The following is a 21,016-nucleotide window of genomic DNA, read 5'->3' on the forward strand; positions in this document are numbered from 1 at the left end:
TCTCTGCAGCACTCTACCTATCAGGCCCTTATGGTAGTGGCCAGGCGGAGGTCACTCTCCAGTAAAAAGGCACATGACAGCACACTTGGAGATTGCCAAAAGGCACCTAAAGACTCTCAGACCATGAGAAACAAGATTCTCTGATCTGATGAAACCAAGATTGAACTCTTTGGCCTGAATGCCATCGTCACGTCTGGAGGAAACCTGGCACCATCCCTATGGTCAGTGGTGGAAAAAGTACCCAATCTTTGAGTAAAAGTATAGATACCTTATTAGAAAGTTACTCAAGAAAAAGTGAAAGTCACACAGTAAAATACTACTTGAGTAAAAGCCTAAAATGATTTGGATGTAAGTATCAAAAGTAAATGTAATTGCTAAAATATTCTTCAGTATCAAAAGTGAAAGTATAAATAATTTATTAAGCAAAGCAGAAGGCACCATTTTCCATTATTTTTTTTTTAATGGATAGTCAGGGGTACAATCCAAGACTCAGACATAATTTACATATGATGCATTTATATTTAGTGAATCTGCCAGATCAGAGGCGGTAGGGATGACCACGTGTTCTCTTGATAAGTGGGTGAATTGGACAATATTCCTGTCCTTCTAAGCATTCATCATGCAACAAGTACTTTAGGGTGTCAGGGAAATAAATCTATGGCGTAAAAAGTACATTATTTTCTTTAGGAATGTAGTGAAGTAAAAGTTGTCAAATATAAATAGTAGAGTACAGATACCCCCAAAATGACTTAAGTAGTAATTTTAAGTATTTTTACTTTACACCACTGCCTACGTTGAAGCAAGGTGGTGGCAGCATCATAATGCGGGGATGTTTTTCAGCGGCAGGGACTGGGAGACTAGTCAGGATCGAGGCAAAGATGAACGGAGCAAGTACAGAGAGCTCCATGATGAAAACATGCTCCAGAGCGCTCAGGACCTCAGACTGGGGTGAAGGTTCACCTTCCAACAGGACAATGACCCTAAGCACGCAGCCAAGACAACGCAGGAGTGGCTTCGGGACAAGTCTCTGAATGTCCTTGAGTGGCCCAGCCAGAGCCCTGACTTGAACCCAATCGAAACTCTCTGGAGAGACCTGACAATAGCTGTGCAGCGATGCTCCCCATCCAACCTAACAGAGCTTGAGAGGATCTGCAGAGAAGAAATACAGGTGTGCCAAGCTTGTAGCGTCATACCAAAGAAGACTCGATGCTGTAATCGCTGCCTAAAGTGCTTCAGCAAGGTACAGAGTGAATGGTCTGAATACTTATGTAAATGTGATATTTCAGTTTGTTTTTAATAAATTTGCAAAAATGTTACAAACCAGTTTTTGCTTTGTCATTATGGGATATTTTGTGTTGATTGATGAGGAAGTAAAATAATTTAAGATATTTTAGAATAACGGTAGTGTAACGAAATGTGGAAAAAGGAACGGGGTCTGAATACTTTCTGAATGCATCTTATTTTATTTTATTTTTACCTTTATTTAACTAGGCAAGTCAGTTAAGAACAAATTCTTATTTTCAATGACGGCCTAGGAACAGTGGGTTAACTGCCTGTTCAGGGGCAGAACGACAGATTTGTACCTTGTCAGCTCGGGGGTTTGAACTTGCAACCTTCCGGTTACTAGTCCAACACTCTAACTGTTGGTAACAGATACCTTAAAAAAAGATAGAGGCATGGATCAGAAAACCAGTCAGTATCTGTTTTGACCACCCGTTACCTCATGCAGTGCGACACATCTCCTTCTAATAGAGATGATCAGGCTGTTGATTGTGGCCTGTGGAATGTACAGATCCTTGTGCCGTGCATTATCATGCTGAAACATAAGGTGATGGAGGCAGATGATTGGCTCAACAATTGGCCTCAGGGCCTCGTCACAGTATCTCTATTAAATGCAAATTGGGTTCATTGTCCGTAGCTTATTCTTGTCCATACAATAACCCCACCGCCACCATGGGGCACTCTGTTCACAACGTTGACATCAGCCATATACGTGGTCTGCGCTTGTGAGGCCGGTTGGACATACTGCCAAATTCTCTAAAGTTACGTTGGAGGTGGTTTATGGTAGAGAAATTAACGTAAACTTTTCTGGCAATAGCTCTAGAGGACATTCCTGCAGTCAGCATGCCAATTGCAAGCTCCCTCAACTTCAGACATCTGTGGCGCTATGTTACAAAACTGCACATTTTAGTGGCCTTTTATTGTCCCCAGCACAAGATGCACCTGTGTAATGATCATGCTGTCTAATTAGCTTCTTGTCAGGTGGATGGATTATCTTGGCAAAGGATAAATGCTCACTAACAGGGATGTAAACAAATGTGTGCTCACAATTTGAGAGAAATAAGCTATTTGTGGGCATGGAAAATTTCTGCGTTCTTTTATTTCAGCTCATGAAACACGTTACATGTTGCGTTTTTATATTTTTGTTCAGTGTGGATGATTGCTGAGTTGTGAATGTCAGTGAAATGTAGAGAGGCCCAACCAGTCATATCGCAAATATCGCCTATATTCCATGCCATGGATTCATCGTTTTTTGGGGCCAAAATAGTGAACTTGGAGGCAAAAAAGGGATGCATAATGTAAGATGCAAACCTCATATTTTAAATGAGTGTTAGATTTCAAAACCTTTGACTAAATCCAGTCAGAGACGGCCCTAAGTGAAATGTTTTAATTGTACCTTGTGTATTCTACTATTTTAACTCCCAACAGTAAGTTGAGGCCCCGACTAAGTTCAATATTGGGAAATTGATCCAATTGAGCCGACTACATCCCTGTGCTATATAAACACCAGACGCTGCTATTTATTACTGACCAGCAGATGCCCTTAATATGCATTGTGCTTAAAGCTCTAAGTAATGAACCGTTTTTCGACACAATTTGGTGAAAGACCCAGATTCTTCAGAAAGCCTTGTTTTCCCATCAGAAGTTGTTTCACAAGCAGTTCTCCAGAACATAACAATGAAATCATCATCAAGCTTTGATGATTTGAACCAGCTGTGTAGGACTATGCCAAAAAACTAAATGTGCACCCGTTGGGGTCCCCAGAACTGAGTTTGGGAAACGCTGCTCCAGATCAATGAATAGAGGTTATTCTACTTGTCCAATGACACTCTTATTCTACACAGTCCTTAAGTAGGATTTTTGGAATTGAATCCCATCTGGGCTAGCTTGGGACTCTTTCTTCACACAAGTGACTGTGGGCGTGTAGAGTTAAAGAACCATGTCACACTATGGGTTTAACTATGAAACGCTAGTTCTCCTGAGGACATTTCCCCTCTTACCTACTCCTGTATCAAAGCAGCTTTCCTTCTGTAGTAATGTCATCATTACAATTTCACAGTCTCTTCAGAGAAACCATCCCTACGGTTTTATGCTGTCCAAGGCGCAGTCTCAGATATGCCAGCGTTGTGGGTGTAGGGAAGAATGGAGTGGGAAATGGGCTGATGGAAGAATAGAAAAGGAGGAGAATGTGTGATGATTCATCCAATATCTGCCTCCTCTGTGATATGTCATCCAACAGAAGGGATATTGTGTCAATAGCATGGTGAATTTGTATAAAAGACACCCCAACTTAACATGTTGGTCTGTTTTTGCCTTTTAGTGTCATCTTTGAATACAGGGAAATGTTATAATCAATAGAATTGTATGGATGAGAGAGTCACCAACAAAAATATTTTATTCAAATAAGCCCTCCAGCTATTTTTGAGCATTTACTGTTGAAAAACAATATCCCAAGTGTAAATACACGAATGTACACTTTAGGGTAAAAAAAAAACAAACGTATTGAGCAAAATAGTGTTTTTTTTGTTGACAAAAAAAGTAGGCCATTCCAAGAGTTGGTCTGTTGTGATGTAATCGGCCTCCCCTCATTATTGCGGGAACAATAGAGGAGCAATAGATGGAAAAAGAGCTAATCATTGAGGTGAAAGGAGACTGGAGTGCCACTTTAGGGTCCTACTGTAAGTTCCTAGAGAGATCTTGGACATGTAATCAAGACATGAGATAACATTTTGTGTATGATGTGTAGCAACCTAACAATGGTAGGCACATTAGTACAGTAGGCAGCGTATCTTACCGAGTATGTTGAAAAGAGGAGTTTGGGAGCTGGCTTTCATGCCTTTCGACCTTGGGAGTCCATGGCAACCCTTTTAAATTCAATATGGAGAGGTGAGTAGGGAGGGAGAAGAGGGAGGAGGGAGAGAGAGAGCGTGTGAGATTGAGAGAAAAAAAATTGTCTCATCATTCCACACATGATTGCAGCAAAAGGAGTTGAGACAGAAAAAGAAAGCAGTGAAAATCTCAAACCAACATGAATCCCTTCTCTCATATCTAGCCCCTCTGTCACTGTGTGGTGTGTCTCATCGCTTCTACTTTGCTTTATCTTGCAGGAATTCACTCAGCAGCCCGGAGACCTGAGCGGCCTGAACCCCCCCCCCCCCTGTGAGGGATCTCCATAGGCAGGGTGGTGAGTTAGTGGGCCGAGGAGCACAGTGGGCAGAGGAGTGCCCACCACGTTGGTCAGACCATGGAGTGAGGAGGAAAGAAGGAGATGCATATGTAAGAAAGGAAGAGGAGATATCCTTTGAAGAGCCATCTAAATTAATGCTCCTATTATAATTGAGTGCTTCTGAGAGCAAAGCAACATGAGAGGACGCCTGTTCTGTGCCCACTGCTTCAAGAGGTATTATTAAGATTAACCCTCTGGATATAGAGTAGACTAGTGTTCTTTGTGATCCTGATTCCGCTGGTTTCTAGAGTGTGTCTTGATTTGTGTCTGGGCTGTGGTCATGGTGTCTCAGCCCCAGGGGTGTGCTCTGCATCGGACTGGCAGGATCTGTCACAGAGGCAGCCTGATCAGGCTCTTACTCCTTCTTTACTGCTCTCTCACGGCCGCCCAAGCCGCTAAACCCAAAGTCCCGAGCGGCACACACCTCAACTCCATCCGCATCGACGGGGATATCTCCCTGGGAGGCCTGTTCCCCGTGCACTCCAGGGGCAACGAAGGCAAGGCCTGCGGGGAGCTGAAGAAGGAGAAGGGGATCCATCGTCTGGAGGCCATGCTGTTCGCCCTGGACCGTATCAACAACGACCATTCCCTGCTTCCCAATATCACGCTGGGGGCGCGCATCCTAGACACGTGTTCCCGGGATACCCACGCCCTGGAGCAGTCACTCACCTTCGTCCAGGCTCTCATCGAGAAGGATGGGACGGACGTCAAGTGTCTCGGCGGGGGGGCACCCATCATCACCAAGCCTGAGAGGGTGGTGGGAGTCATCGGAGCCTCGTCCAGCTCTGTGTCAATCATGGTGGCCAACATACTGCGGCTCTTCAAGGTAAGGACCACACCTTGGTGGTGATTTACTACTTGTGTGTGGTTGTGGTTTGTTTGCAGTGTTAGTGAGTATCTGATGTATGTACACTGTGGTGTTTGTTCCGTGTTAGCTCTAGTTGGGAATGTTATCCTCATTCCTGGGAAAAAATGTATGTTCAAGCACAATTTGGTTCCCTGATATTTGGAAAGAAGAGCATGAATAAATAATGACAGAGACATGTAGCTCAGTTTGCAGATTATGGTGCTTGTACGCCATAGTTCCCATAATCCTAAAGTACTGCCATTGGCCATCTCAATCTGAGGACTGCTAAATTTTCACAATTATTGCCTCTAACCCAAAGAGTTGGATAGATGGCACACATGCAAAGATAGGCGATGCACTCTGGTATATCTCTATGCTCTCAACATACTAAATAATAGGATGCAACATTAGTTGATTTCATTGTCTGCTCATAAATTTCTCTTTCGACCTGGATTCCTTACTTTGATCGACCCTGTGATAGGAAAAGTCATTTTCATCCACATGCTGTCCTTGTTCATAGCACATACCAATCCCGTGGTTTCACTGATTTATAAGCCCCGTCCACCCAGCCCTAGAAATAACTTCTTAATTGCTTTCTCTGATCTGTTTATGCTGCGTCTTCTGTTGCTCTGGTTTGATAGGTGGTGTTGGCACATTGAGTCATTTCTTCCTTTTGATAAGAAATGTGTTGCCTTTACTCTCTTGGAAGGCATGCATTCAGGCTGTGTTTTAAGACCAATTGTATATTTTGCTTATCTATTACTAAACATCTCACTAACTCGTTTCAGGAAACTAGGCATATGTTGCGGGGTCACTACTTCACAGGAGAGCCATCTGAATGCAGACTGTTTAAATGAAATCAAAATGCGTTTTTTCGGAAATTGCGTTTTCCTGGAACTTGCAAACTTTCATGTGCCTTAATAACAAACTTGTATGCATCTGTAAATACGATTCAAATTGTTAAATTACGTGCCTAGTTGGTTTAGTCACAGAAAAAGGCCGCCAGTCATGATTGGCTTAGATAATGAGTGTGCTGGACATGCCTAGAGATGAGTTCGGATTGGTCTGCCATATAGCACACTTCTGTCTATTTTAGCTGGTTAGTATGTGTTGGTAATCCTGTCTAACGCATCTTTAAAAAAAAACTATATCTCCTAGTAGAACTGCTTAAGTATTGCTCTCCACTTTCTGGAGGACCGAGTTTTGAAATCAGTGGAATTAGAGTATGATAGCTAATGAGATGGGAAAAACACCTGTCTCCAGATTACATCTTCAAACTAAGGGCAACCGTGACAGGGAGAAGCATCCATCCATGATGTATACGGTAAGATAGTCTACACCCTAAAAAGTAAAGGTTCCTGGAGTATCCATTAGGTGTTTTTCAAATTTAAACTGTGGGGGAACCCCTATAAGTTCTTCGAATAACCTCTTTTAATGGATCCTTAAAGTACCTTTTGTGGTTAATTTTTTAACTAACCCACCTCCCCTATTATTGTTAATAATAACACAATATTTTAGTCCTCAGTGTTTATTATGATCTTAATGGCAAAGCAGAATTAAAAATATAAATATAAGGTAAACTCCCATCCCAGCCTCAAGTCCAATGGGTATATCCTGTCCCTTGTTGATGTTAATGTGTTGATGTTCTCCTTATCCATAGCCAGAATGATTTTGCAGTGCATTTGATATGCCTCCTTGTCTGTATACCTGCAGACATAGACACAAAAAGTGAGCAGTTCAGTCATCTGCACCCAAGACAGCTAGCCTTCAACATATTCTTAAAGCCTACATATTCTTACCTTATTGTTGATTGATATCCGTTGAATTGTCCATTTTCTGTTTTAGAAACATTTGCACAAATATGAAAAGAGATGGTATAATCATAGAATAATATCAATTTATATCATACAAGGGACAAACCTTAACTTAATTGAGGAGATCCTCACATTCTTTACAAGTGTTTCAGTTGGGCAGCTTGGTTTGTGCATGAACCCTCACCAACTAAGGAGGTTCCTCGATGAACCCCACCTCCTATGAGCTTCTTGGAAGAACCTTTTGGGGGCCATTTTTAGTACCAAGAAGCCTAAGGTTCTTCTAGGATCCTCCTTAGTTGGTTCTTAGAAGAATCTTAGAACCTTTGCTAAACCCCTCATTTTTAGAGTGTAGCTAGTTACATTTTCAGATATTACACGTTTCTAATTGACAGAAAGTCGTTTTCATGTCAAGTTAAAATGTAAATGCTAGCTAACGTTATGTGTATGGTCTTATTTCATATCTCAGAGCCATTTGCTTTGCTAACATTGAACCTGGTTGGTTAGCTTCCTGCAGATTCATACAAGGTCGTAACATCATGAGTTGGGACTATGGTTCATTGTTTACCTAGCTACCTATGAATGTGCGAGAGCGCTGAATAACTGACAAATTTACGAACGCTCAACACCCGTTTGCTATGGCTAGCGTCAGTAAACGTTGGCAAAAAGAGTAAATTGTTGCCAGCAGCACAGTTGCAGTCACCAACACTCTGGATAACATAAAAAACAGCCTAACCAGCTCTGCTAGGGCGAGTAAAATGGTCAGTAAGCTGTTCTCTACTTTGTGTCTAGAAGTAGCTAGCAAGCTAGCCAACTTTAGCCAGTTAGTTTGGGTGCTTGACCCTTTAAGAGATGGGTGTGAACAATGCTGAATGGGTGTAGAGAAAGGAGAGTTCTCCAATAGGTACCAAAACATTCAAAGGCCCTTTTCTCAAAAGTGAGGTTACAAGTTTGTCAACTTTCAAAGCAGAAATAGTTTTCCATCTTACCACCTCAAATGCAGTGTATGATATACCATTTTGTAGCTGTCTGTCTCTGATTTGATCCAATGTAAAAAACACAATTTCAAATTTTGCAACATAAGACCGAATCAAGGCGGTCGGTCACAATTGTGATCATTGTATTACATAAACTCTCCCTCGCTCTCCCTTTGGCAAATGAGCTGCCCAGTAACGTGAGTTTACCAGATGAGCTAAATGCCTTCTGTTCTCACTTTCGAGGCAAGCAACACTGAAACATGCTTGAGAGCACCAGCTTTTCCAGACGACTGTGTGATTACGCTCTCCGTAGCCATTGTAAGACCTTTAAACAGGTTAACATTCACAAGGCCGCAGGGCCAGACGGATTACCAGGACTTGTCCTCAGAGCATGCGCTGATCAGCTGGCAAGTGTCTTCAGATTTTCAACTTCTCCCTAGCCCAGTCTGCAATACCTACATGTTTCAAGAAGACCACCATAGTCCCTGTGCCCAAGAACACCAATGTAACCTGCCTAAATGACTACTGCCCCATAGCATCCAAATGTTTATCCATGAAATGCTTTGAATGGCAGGTCATGGCTCACATCAAAACCATCATCCCAGAAACCCTGGACCCACACCAATTTGCATACTGCTCAAACAGATCCACAGATGATGCAATATCTATTGCACTCAACACTACCCTTTCACACCTGTACTCCGTTCACCCACGACTGCGTGGCCACGTAGGACTCCAACACCATTATTAGGTTTGCCGACAACATGAAGGTGGTATGCCTGATCACCAATGACTATGAGACAGCCTATAGGGAGGATGTCAGAGACCTGGCAGTGTGGTGCCAGGACAACGACCTCTCCCTCAACGCGAGCAAGACAAGGGAGCTGATCGTGGACTACAGGAAAAGGAGGGGAGAGCACGCCTCCATTTACATCGACGGGGCTGTAGTGGAGCGGGTCGAGACCTTCAAGTTCCTTGGTGTCCACATCACTAAGGACCTTTAATGGTCCAAAAATGCCTATTCCCCCTCAGGAGGCTGAAAGGATTTGGCATGGGAGCGCATATCCTCAAAACATTGTACAGCTGCACCATTGAGAGCATCCTGACTGGCTGCATCACCGCTTGCTATGGCAACTGCTCAACATCCGACCTCAAGGCACTACAGAGGGTAGTGCTTATGACCCAGTACAAGTCTGGGACCAAAGGTCTCCTTAACAGCTTCTACGCTCAAGCAATAAGACTGCTGAACATTTGATCAAATGGCTACCTGGACTATTTGCATTGACCCCCTTATTTGATTTGTGTGTATATATATATATATATATATATATATTGCACCAACTCTGTTAACCAGGCTAACTGGATTCTAACCACAGATTCACACGTACTACACTGACAGTCCAACACACACACACACACACACACACACACACACACAAACATTAACATTCCCTCCCACTCTTCATATATGTTGGATGCTACTCTTTGTTATTATCTATGCCTAATCACTTTACCCCTACCTACATGTTACCTCAATTACCTCAACTACCCTGTACCCCTGCATGTTGACTCAGTACCGGTACCCCTTGTATATAGCCTTGTTATTGCTATTTTATTGTTACTATTTTTCCCTTTCCCTTTAGGTTAGCAAAAAATAAACTTAAGGGCTGTTAAACATTTATTTAGTAAGGTTTACATTTAGTAAGGTTTACTACACCTGTTGTATTTGGTGCATATGGCAAATAATAATTCATGAAAAATAAGATAAGACAGCCACTTCCAACAATATCTCAGATCCCTCCCTAAACTGTAGTTGCATGTATCACCATGAAGACTGGTGGCTGAGTTATGAATGGGTATTTACACAAACAAAGTGGCAGAGGGCTGTGATCAAAGCAAGCTCCTGTGGATGTGGCAGGGAGGCATAGGCAGCACATAAGGCTATACAGTACCAACCAGGAGGGGTGTATACTCCATTCTCCATCCTCCTCAGCCTGGCTGCAAGCATAGACCTGAGTGAGCCAAGCATGATGGGATGCTCACACACACACACACACACACACACACACACACACACACACACACACACACACACACTTCTTACACGTAATGTGCAGCAATGAACATCTCCAACAGCAGTCTCTGATCCCATTCGCACAGGGAAGCCTTTTGGAAGTTCTGCATCATTAACACTCTTCCACTGTTCATTACCGTATATAGGAGGTAGCTCTACATATTTAATTTGTCTCACTCTGATCTCTTCTCCCCTTACCCCCCTTTATAGGAGGTAGCCCTACATATTTAATTTGTCTCACTCTGATCTCTTCTCCCTCTACCCCCTTTACTCTCCTACATGACCCCCATCAACCTAACCGCATAATCAAACAGTCGTGTGATGTAGGTACAGTGATGTAGGTACAGTGTTGAGGGACCTGAAGTTGGCCACATGTTGAGTCAACACTCTCCTCATTCATAGGGATGACTACAGTACAGTGCTTGCTATCTTAGGGTGTCCGCATGCTTACCAGCCGAAACAATTCGGTAGAGTTCGTGCATATATTATGATGACGTTTTGTGACATTTCTGTTCGTTTTGGACGTTTTTGGGCTGTTCAGGCACACAATTATTTTCTGGAGGCAAGCCGAAGTTCAGAGCCAAAGTCCGTTGCTTAGTCGGTGATTGGTCAACAGTAGGGATTCTTTAATAAAGTCTTTGTTGTCATTCAATGAGAGACGACTCGTTTTCATGCACATTTTGTCATTGAGAAATACTGCACAAAACAAATACAATTGTGCGATTTTAAGATTTATTCTTCAAAAATTAATGACAGAAATATTTGATTAATCCTGGCTATTTTGAGGAAGTGTATACTGGCTATGGCATCTCAAAATGGACAAACGGGACTATTGCTGCTTTTTTCAAGCGAAGGTCTTAAGGGAGAATGCAAGCACGCTAGCCCAGTTCGGCTAGGGGCCAGCTGAACTAAAGCATGCTGACATGCTTCACTGCTGAACACTGCTGAACATGCTTCAATGCTTCACTGCTTCACTGCTGAACATCAGAGGTATTCACAGCAGTGGAGGCTCCTCTGAGGAGGAATGGGAGGACCATCCTCCTCAGTGAACTTCATAAAATGTATAACATTTAAAAGGTTATCATTTTTAGATAAAACTATACTAAATATATTCACATCGCCAAATAATTGATTAAACACACTGTGTTGCAATGAAGGTCTCCTCTGTAGGGTAGCACCATGTTGTAGCCAGAGGACAACTAGCTTCCATCCTCCTCTGGATACATTGACTTCAATACAAAACCTTGGAGGCTGATGGTTCTCTCCCCTTTCCATAGACTTACACAGTAATTATGACAACTTCCGGAGGACATCCTCCAACCTATCAGAGCTCTTGCAGCATGAACTGACATGTTTTCCACCTAATCAAAGGATGAATCTAGTACTGAAAAGCATAAGCTACAGCGAGCTAGCAATGTGGTGAGTAGACTCAAAGAGAGAGAGAGAGACAATAGTTGAACAGTTTTGAACACATTTACTCAAAGATGAAGGAGAAGAGAGAATTCATAATTTCACTTTCACTTACTAGCAAATGCAGCTAGCTAGCTAGTTTAGCGTACTCAAACAGAGGGATTCTATGTCAGCTATCTGGCTATGACTACCCAACACAACACTGGAACTCTTCCAAGTCAAGGTAAGCTTTTGGTTTGACATTGACACATGGGCCCGCCAGTGTAACTGCTAAACTGCTTATTGAAATGCTTACTGACTGTACACTGTAAAGGTCCCGCATGCTTATAGTGTGTTTACTAATGCGTTAGTCAACATAGCTAAAAGAACTATGATGTTACTGTAAGGCGTGCGTACTGGCGGTGGAGAAGTCAGGCGCAGGAGAGCAAAGACAGTTACAACGGCTCAGTTTTAATGATAAAAATCACATTGAACAAAAACAATAAATACAATGGGACAAAAACAAACAGACATAATGTGCACAAGCACTTACAATACCAGACAAGGACATGTGGGGAACCGAGGGTTAAGTAAACACCATGTAATTGTTGGAATTGAAACCAGGTGTGTAGGAAGAATAGACAAAACAAATGGAAAATGAAATCGGCGATGGCTAGAAGACCGGTGACGTCGACCGCCGAACGTCGCCTGAACAAGGAGAGTGACCGACTTCGGAGGAAGTCGTAACAGTTACTTTAGCTAATGGTGACAACGATTTAGGCTGTGTCTAGCAGTTATGATATGGTTAGTCTTGGAGAGTTTTTTCGCCTGTTCACATACAGCTGATGTATTGTGCATTGAAGTCCACAAGCGACGGGAAAAGGTGAGGGGGACGAGAGCAAATAGATGCGAGAAGGAATACAACGTGGCTGCTATGAAAGTGAACTGTGTTTACGAGTGATCGGCAGCTGAGCAAAGGAGAATTCATGTTGAGAGACCAGTCATGCTGTGTGATTTCATAATTTATTCGCAAAGCAGATGCACTCACCCAGGCGACACGCGTCACCTACACATTTCACAACCAGGCGGTCGCCGCGGTGGCATATTTATCAGAGTACACAGCAGTAAAGGCATCATGGGAGATTAGGTATAGTACCAACCGAACATGCCTTGGTCAACAAAGCCGAGATAGGCTAAGTAGAGAATCGTCATCACATTTGGTTGTGTGAGAAGTTACGATCTCTGGCATGATGTTATATACAAGCCGTAAACTTTCTCAACATGCTTTATGTAATATTGATACCCCCGCTGTGGCGTGCCATCACCATGCATAGTGTTCATTGCTTGTTCTTCTTTCTCCGAGTTTTTTCCAAACAGATAGTAAAAGGGATCTTTTCTGGCATGCTCTCAGGAGTAATTTTATGCATGAGGCCATAATAAATCCTACTATTTACATTCTGGCATTAGTATGAATAATGCAACGCTGTTAGGGATAATAAAAAGTTCAAAGAAAATTAGCATTTAGGAATAAACTACAGGATTGTTCAACTCCTGCTGCTATGTACATTTTTTGGGGATTCATTTAAATGAACTCAAGCGCCTGAGTTGCTGACTGACTGGCATGTGTTGAATGTATTTGCGGCTAAGCTTCTTAACCTTTTTACAAGATTTGTTGACCCATTGTGGTTTGGCTGGAGAGGCGTGTTGTGACAGGAGTACAGATATATTGGGGTTAAAGGAGAGGTGTTTGTGATGGTCCGCTTCAGTCTGCTTCCTGCCAGTGGCTGTCTCCCATTTACAGGTCAATCAATAGAGAGACGGAGGAAAAAAGGGAACAGGGACACAAGTATGCTGTCCGATAGGTGTTTGACAGCCCTAAAGGGGACGGCTCGGCTGCTCACCTCTCAAGCCTCTGTTCCAATCTAATTGGTGTCAAACCAATTCTTGCCCTGGGGGGCTGCATTCAGTCTTCAACGAGGTCCGGAGGGCTGCATTCAGTCTTCAACGAGGGCCGGAGGGCTGCAGTGAAAATATGTAATATTTCCTCGGGAAAGTATCTCTGATGGCAGGACTTGAAAGACAACAGGTTGGTTGGTTAAATTCTGTTTCTTCTATTGTAAATAAACTGCCAAAACTTCAAACACCCAATTCCTTATCTTTAGCTGTTACGACAGAGACTTGATATTGCTACACTCATTTACTTTCCTCCTGGCATGTCTTGATCCACAAAAAATGAATTTCCACCGTTATCTGTGAAATTACAATTCAAGTAGGAAGTAAGTAAACATTGAAGAAAACATTGTGCAAAACACGATGGAAAAGTTCCTTTGTGACCAGGAGCAATGAGATTTATTCTAAAACTTTTTTTAAACAGAAGGAAATTTCTTAATGGACTTGCACTTCCCAAAAAGTATTTTGGTATTTCTTTCATTAGTCCATTGTTGACATAATCCCAAAATGTTTTGCTAGTCAGCAATCAAGTTTTCAAGATATGGGGCTTCTAAGTAGTCTGTTTGTAACCCTGTCAACACACTGCAGGGTGAAACACTGACATCTGAAGTGGTCTCAGGAAATGTCAGCATCCACACCTTCCCTTCCGGTTCCTTGCGTTTTATGCTCCTTTCTATTCCCCTGTAAACCTGCGAGTGACACCATGGGATGAGGACCCATGTCTGAATTGATTTAACACTTCATTTATGAGATGACGGCTGAATAAAGATGAACAGCGCTGCTCAATATCAGCCTGTCACGGCTCCTACCCAATGCATTCATTCCAGGGTGATAGACCAAACAGGCCTGTGTAGCTCTTTACACCTAAATACATTCCCTTCATGGCAAGTTTTTTTTTCTCACTCATTAACATATTTTTGGTAAGACTGAGCAATGAAATTGATGATTGCTAAACATTTCTTTACCGTCCAAACGGTTTGGCCTACTAACTAATATGACCCCTCTATGAAAAGATATGACTCTTACAAACACTGTGTTATTTTCCTACGACCCGCAGATGCCCCAAGAGCCTCGTCTGAAGGTAACCTGGTATCGGTAAAAAAATAGGTATGGAGGTAGTTTTGTGCCAAGAAAATGGGTTAAATATGTGTAAAAAAAATATATATATCCTGAGCTTTCTTAGATCTCCTAGATATCGGGACAGACTTCAAAACCGTGTGATTTATTTTTTGACTGTCTGTTTTGCCATTTGAGTGTTATTCAAAGGGCTTCTATTGGCTATTAAAAATGTAATTCTTGATCAAATTAGTTTTGTAAATTTTTTTTTTTTAAATATACCGACAGAGGTCCTCAAATTCAAATTGCTAAATGATCCATTGTATGACAATCTTAAAACAATTCCATATGTTAGCTTAGTAGATCCCACTCAGGGATTTCACCATGAGGCCAATGGGGACATTCTAACAGTTAGAGTTTAATGGTTGGATAGGAGAGAATTGAGGATGGATCAACATTGTAGTTAGTCAACAGTACTAACCTAATTGACAAAGTGAAAAGTCTGTACAGAATAAAAAATATTCCAAAACATGCATCCTATTTGCAACGAGGCACTAAAGTAATACTACAAACAAATGTGGCAAAGCAATTAACTTTGTCCTGAATACAAAGTGTTATTTTTGGGGCCAATCCAATACAACACATTACTGAGAACCACTCTCCATATTTTCAAGCATAGCTATGCTTGCAATCGGTAAGGACAGTGGAGTTTTTCTGGATAAAAAAAAAATAAACAGAATGGAGTTAAGCACAGGCAAAATCCTAGAGGAAAACCTGGTTCAGCATTCCACATTTCAGCTGGACAATAACCTAAAAACAAGGAAAATCTACACTGGAGTTGCTTACCAAGAAAACAGTGAATGTTTGTGAGTGACAGTCATAGTTTTGGCTTCAATAGGCTTGACAATGGTTATCTAGCAATGATCGACAACCAATTGTACAGAACTTGAAGAATTTTGAAAATAATAATGTGCAAGTATTGCACAATACAAGTGTGGAAAACTCTTAAGAGCCTTACCCAGAAAGACACACAGCTCTAATCACTGCCAAAAGTGATTCTAATGTATTGACTCAGGGGGTTCAATACTTATGTAATCAATATGTCAGATTTATGTATTTTATTTTACAAATGTTAGAACTTTTGTTCCACTTTGACATTAGAGAATTTAGCTCAGATCATTGACACAAAAATTACAGTAGAATTGAATCCCACTTTATAGGTAAATGTTAATTGCCTAGGCAACAGGATAGATCATAGACAGTAGCAGCTGTGTGTGTGTGTGTGTGTGTGTGTGTATGCATGTGTGCGCAAGCTAGCTTATGTGTGGGCGTATGTAATGTTTGTATGTGTTGGGGTGTAAGTATGTGGGTAGGGTCAGCGCAAAAAATGATCAATGCAGGTAGTCCGGGTAGCCATTTGATTAGCTACACTATATAGATACACAAAAGTATTTGGAGACTCCTTCAAATTAGTGGATTCTGCTATTTCAGCCATTCCCATTGCTGGCAGGTGTATAAAATTGAGCACGTAGCCTTACAATCTCCATAGACAAACATTGGGGCAGTAGAATGGCCTTACCGAAGAGCTCAGTGACTAGGATGCCAAGTTTCCAACAAGTCAATTTGTCAAATTTATTCCTTGCTAGGGCTTCCCCGGGAGGCTGTGTGTGCTGTTTTTAAATGTATGTAGTATGAATGTAGTAAAGCTTGGCGGCAAGCTTTACACCACTCCAGCTGACGCTTGGCATGGAGCATGGTGATCTTAGGCTTGTGTGGGGCTGCTCGGCCATTGATATCCATTTTATGAAGCTCATGTCGAGCAGTTCTTGTGCTGACGTTGCTTCCAGAAGCAGTTTGGAACTCGGTTGTGAGAGTTCCAACCGAGGACAGACAATTTTTACTCGCTTACAGTACTCGGCAGTCCTGTTCTGTGATCTTGTGTGGCCTACCACGTCGTGGCTGAGCCGTTTGTAGTTCCTAGATGTTTCCACTTCACAATAATAGCACTTCCAGTTGACCGGGGCAGAAATTTTATGAACGGACTTGTTGGAAAGGTGGCATCCTATCACGGTGCCATATTGAAATTCACTTAGCTCATTCTACTGCCAATGTTTGTTTATGGAGATTACATGACTGTGGGCTTGATTTTATACACCGGTTAGCAACGGGTGTGGCTGAAATAGCCGAATCCACTCATTTGAGGGGGTGTCCACATACTTTTTTACATATAGTGTACTTTATAATCACAGTCACTGTAAAATTACTATTTTTGTTTTTTAAAGAGTTTGCATTGTTTCTATGAAATAGCTTGCCAGACGTAGCTAAAACAAACGTTGAATTTGCATTAATTATTGTAAAACTCATTCTGCAATGGAAGTGATGGAAGAAAATACTTTGTCATTATTTTAATTTCTTGTCATTTAAAAATAAATAAAAAATCCTTCGCCCCTTGTGGTTTTCATTATTTACCAAGGACTTTCCCCTTTCAATCAATTTGCATTTCCTTTGTGCCTATTCAACTGCTGTCAACTTCAATGGCTGTTTTTCTGTTGAGTGACATTCTCTCACACGGTTCATGCAGAGCCTCTAACATTTTGTAACGGCCACATCTTTGATGATGCAAATCAGAGACGAGATATCTACCAGTTTTTAGGAGTCTGCATCCCAGAATCATTGTACCATCTGTTCCTTACAGGTAATCATAGTACAATATGTCAAAAACCATATGTTTTCATTAAAATGATCAAAACAAACCTGAAATAAAACGTTCTGTATCCCCCCTTCATATGTCTCAACATACTATGAACAAAAATCCACTTTTAATTGTTTTGGTTTGGGCAGTTGAGATGTTTGTGTGGAAGGGGCGGGGTGTGTCTGTGCGCATGCATGCATTGCACATCTGTTGCTATGGGGTAATGAAGTTAGGGATAGTATTGGATGAAACACAAGCTGTAATATAACACCACTTGCGACAAATTTAGATTCTCCTGTCAGTCCTTGTTATACAGTAGGTAACAACCCTTCAAAGGAAGGGCCTGCATTATTAAGCATATTATTTGTCAATTGTGGTAATGAATTACAATTTTTACACACACACACACACACACGGTCTAAAGTTTCACCAGCTTCACCTGGAATGCTTTTCCAACAGTCTTGAGGAGTTCCCACATATGCTGAGCGCTTGTTGGTTGCTTTTCCTTCACTCTGCGGTCCGACTCATCCCAAACTATCTCAATTTGTTTGAGGTCGGGGGATTGTGGAGGCCAGGTCATCTGATGCAGCACTTCCTCACTCTCGTTCTTGGTCAAATTGCCCTTACACAGCCTGGAGATGTGTCGGGGTCATTGTCCTGTTGAAAAACAAATGATAGTGGGACTAAGTGCAAACCAGATGGGATGGTGTGTCGCTACAGAATGCTGTGGTAGCCATGCTGGCTAAGTGTGCCTTGAATTCTAAATAAAATCACAGACAGTGTCACCAGCAAAGCACCCCCACACCATAACACCTCATCTATGCTTTACGGTGGGAAATACACATGCGGAGATCATCCGTTCACCCACACCACATCTCACAAAACCAAAAATGTCCAATTTGGACTCCAGATCAAAGGACAAATTTCCACCTGTCTAATGTCCATTGCTCGTGTTTCTTGGCCCAAGCACGTCTCTTCTTATTATTGGTGTCCTTTAGTAGTGGTTGCTTTGCAGAAATTCAACCATGAAGGCCTCATTCACACAGCCTCCTCTGAACAGTTGATCTTGAGATGTGTCTGTTACTTGAACTCTGTGAAGCATTTTTTTAAAAACTTATCCTCAGCAGCAGAGGTAACTCTGGGTCTTCCATTCCTGTGGCGGTCCTCATGAGAGCCAGTTTCATCCTAGCTCTTTATCTTTTCTTTCTTTTTTTTTACCCCCTTTTCTCCCCAATTTCGTGGTATCCAATTGTTAGTAATCATCATAGCTCTTGATGGTTTTTGTGACTGCACTTGGAACTTTCAAAGTTCTTAAAATGTTCCGTATTGACTAACCTTCATGTCTTAAAGTAATAATGGACTGTTGTTTATGAACTTGGTCTTTTACCAAACAGGGCTATCTTCTGTATACCCCCCTCCCCACCTTGTCACAACATATCTGATTGCCTGAAACGCATTAAGGAAAGAAATTCCACAAATTAACTTCATTGAAATGCATTCCAAGTGACTACTTCATGAAGCTGGTTGAGAGAATGCCAAGAGTGTGCAAAGCTGTCATCAAGGCAAAGGGTGGCCATTTGAAGAATCTCAAATATAAAACATATTTTGATTTGTTTAACACGTTTTTGGTTACTACATGATTCCATATGTGTTATTTCATAGTTTTGAGGTCTTCACTATTATTCTACAATTTAAGAAAATAGTACAAATAAAGAAAAACCCTTGAACGTTTGACCGGTAGTGTATGTATATTTGAATAACTATAAACAGTACAACCGAGGCGAAAGCATTAGAAATGCTGTTGGCTGCTAATCTAGTTAGCACTGTGTGCTCCTTTAAAAGGATGGGTCCCAGGATCCATGTCCCATACTGAAGAGCTCAGTGACTTTCAACGTGGCACCGTCACAGGAAGCCACCATTCCTACAAGTCAGTTCATTTTTGAAATTTCTGCCCTGCTGGAGCTGCCCCGGTCAATTGTAAGCGCTATTATTGTGAAGTGGAAACGTCTAGGAACAACAACGTCTCAGCCGCGATGTGGTAGGCCACACAAGCTCACAGAATGGGCTACAAGTGCTGAAGCGCATAAAAAATGTCTGTCGCAACACTCACTACCAAGTTCCAAACTACCTCAAAGCAAGGTCAGTACAATAACTTTTCGTCGGCAGCTTCATGAAATGGATTTCCATGGTCGAGCAGTCGCCCACAAGCCAGAGTGGTGGAAAGCTGGGAAGCGTTCTCTGGAGTGATGAATCACGCTTCCCAATCTGGCAGTCCGACAGACAAATCTGGGTTTGATGGAAGCCAGGAGAACGCTACCTGCCCCAATGTGTTTGGTGGAGGAGGAATAATGGTCTGGGGCTGTTTTTCATGCTACAGCATACAATAACATTCCAGACGATTCTGGCAACAGTTTGGAGAAGGCCCTTTCCTGTTTCAACATAACAATGCCCCCATGCACAAAGCATGGTCCATACAGAATGGTTTGTCGAGATTGGTGTGAAAGAACTTGATTGGTCTACACAGAGCCCTGATCTCAACCCCATCAAACACTTTTGGGATGAATTGGAACGCCAACTACGAGCCAGTCCTAATCGCCCAACATTAGTGCTCGACCTCACTAATGCTCGTGGCTGAATGGAAGCAAGTCCCTGCAGCAATGTTCCAACATCTAGTGGAAAGCCTTCCCAGAAGAGTGGAGGTTGTTATTGCAGCAAAAAGGGGGGACCAACTCCATATTAATGCCCATGATTTTGGAATGAGATGTTTGACGAGCAGATGTCCACATACTTTTATTCATGTAGTGTATCATTCATGATCAATAAAACACAAGTGGAAAAACACTTCAAGTAATTTCAACACCAACTCCAAATATAAAATGTATATTATATCTTGTCATTCTTATCTATTCATATCATAAAGCCAACATGTAATTTTTACAGGCTAGTGTATATTGTGCATACATACTACTGGCATTTCAAATCACATTACCAGTTTTAATGAAGCCATTTTAAACCTATATTGAATGCATTTCACACATTATCTTGTGCCCCTAATTGTAATTGCTTGAGGAATGTCAATGGATGGCATGACTTCATACAATTGCATGACTTCATTCTGAACTGCTACAGACCTATATCTATCCTACCCTGCCTTTCTAAGGTCTTCGAAAGCCAAGTCAACCAACAGATTACCGACCATTTCGAATCCCACCATACCTTCTCCGCTATGAAATCTGGTTTCAGATTGCAGTCTAGGAGGAGGAACTCCTATTTGGGAGCACTATTTCCTAGCGCTATTTGGGTTACAACTCTGAGTTGTAACTCCTAAAAAGGAGATGCGGTCAGACCATATGTCGCCTGTAATGGACACTGATGGTCGGCTCTGAAGCTTTTCTGTGATAGTGTCCTTTACCTTCCCAACCAACACTGGGATGTGTTTCTCGTTTATGGTACCTCTTCCAATGGGGGTGTATTTGTTGTCCAACATTTTCAGACGGTGCTTGAAGTGGTCATTTTCCACGATCGATAATGGCAGAGTGCAGCCAGTTATTAAATCGTTAATGATGGTCAGGTGAATTTCTTGTTGTCTTGGAGAATTTGGATTGTAACAGCTGCCACACTTGTCTGTTCAGTATCTGGTGCCTGCTGTTCTGCCTTGTACTCCCTGAATCAGAAAGAAAATCAATCTTCTATAAGATCCCTGGTAATATTAA

General features: G+C 41.9%; 1 protein-coding gene across 1 annotated transcript in view; it reads left to right on the forward strand.

Moving 5' to 3' along the window:
* LOC110527736 (metabotropic glutamate receptor 4) overlaps positions 1–21,016 on the forward strand; it is a 336,296-nt gene that overhangs the window by 76,329 nt on the left and 238,951 nt on the right. The window contains exon 2 of the mRNA XM_021609206.3: positions 4,389–5,333. Within this exon, the coding sequence (XP_021464881.1) occupies positions 4,788–5,333 (546 nt within the window). The 5' untranslated portion in view covers positions 4,389–4,787. The remainder of the gene's footprint in view (positions 1–4,388; positions 5,334–21,016) is intronic.

This window comes from Oncorhynchus mykiss, chromosome 7, assembly GCF_057628025.1.
Source record: "Oncorhynchus mykiss isolate SJ-2025 chromosome 7, ASM5762802v1, whole genome shotgun sequence".
NCBI lineage: Eukaryota > Metazoa > Chordata > Actinopteri > Salmoniformes > Salmonidae > Oncorhynchus > Oncorhynchus mykiss.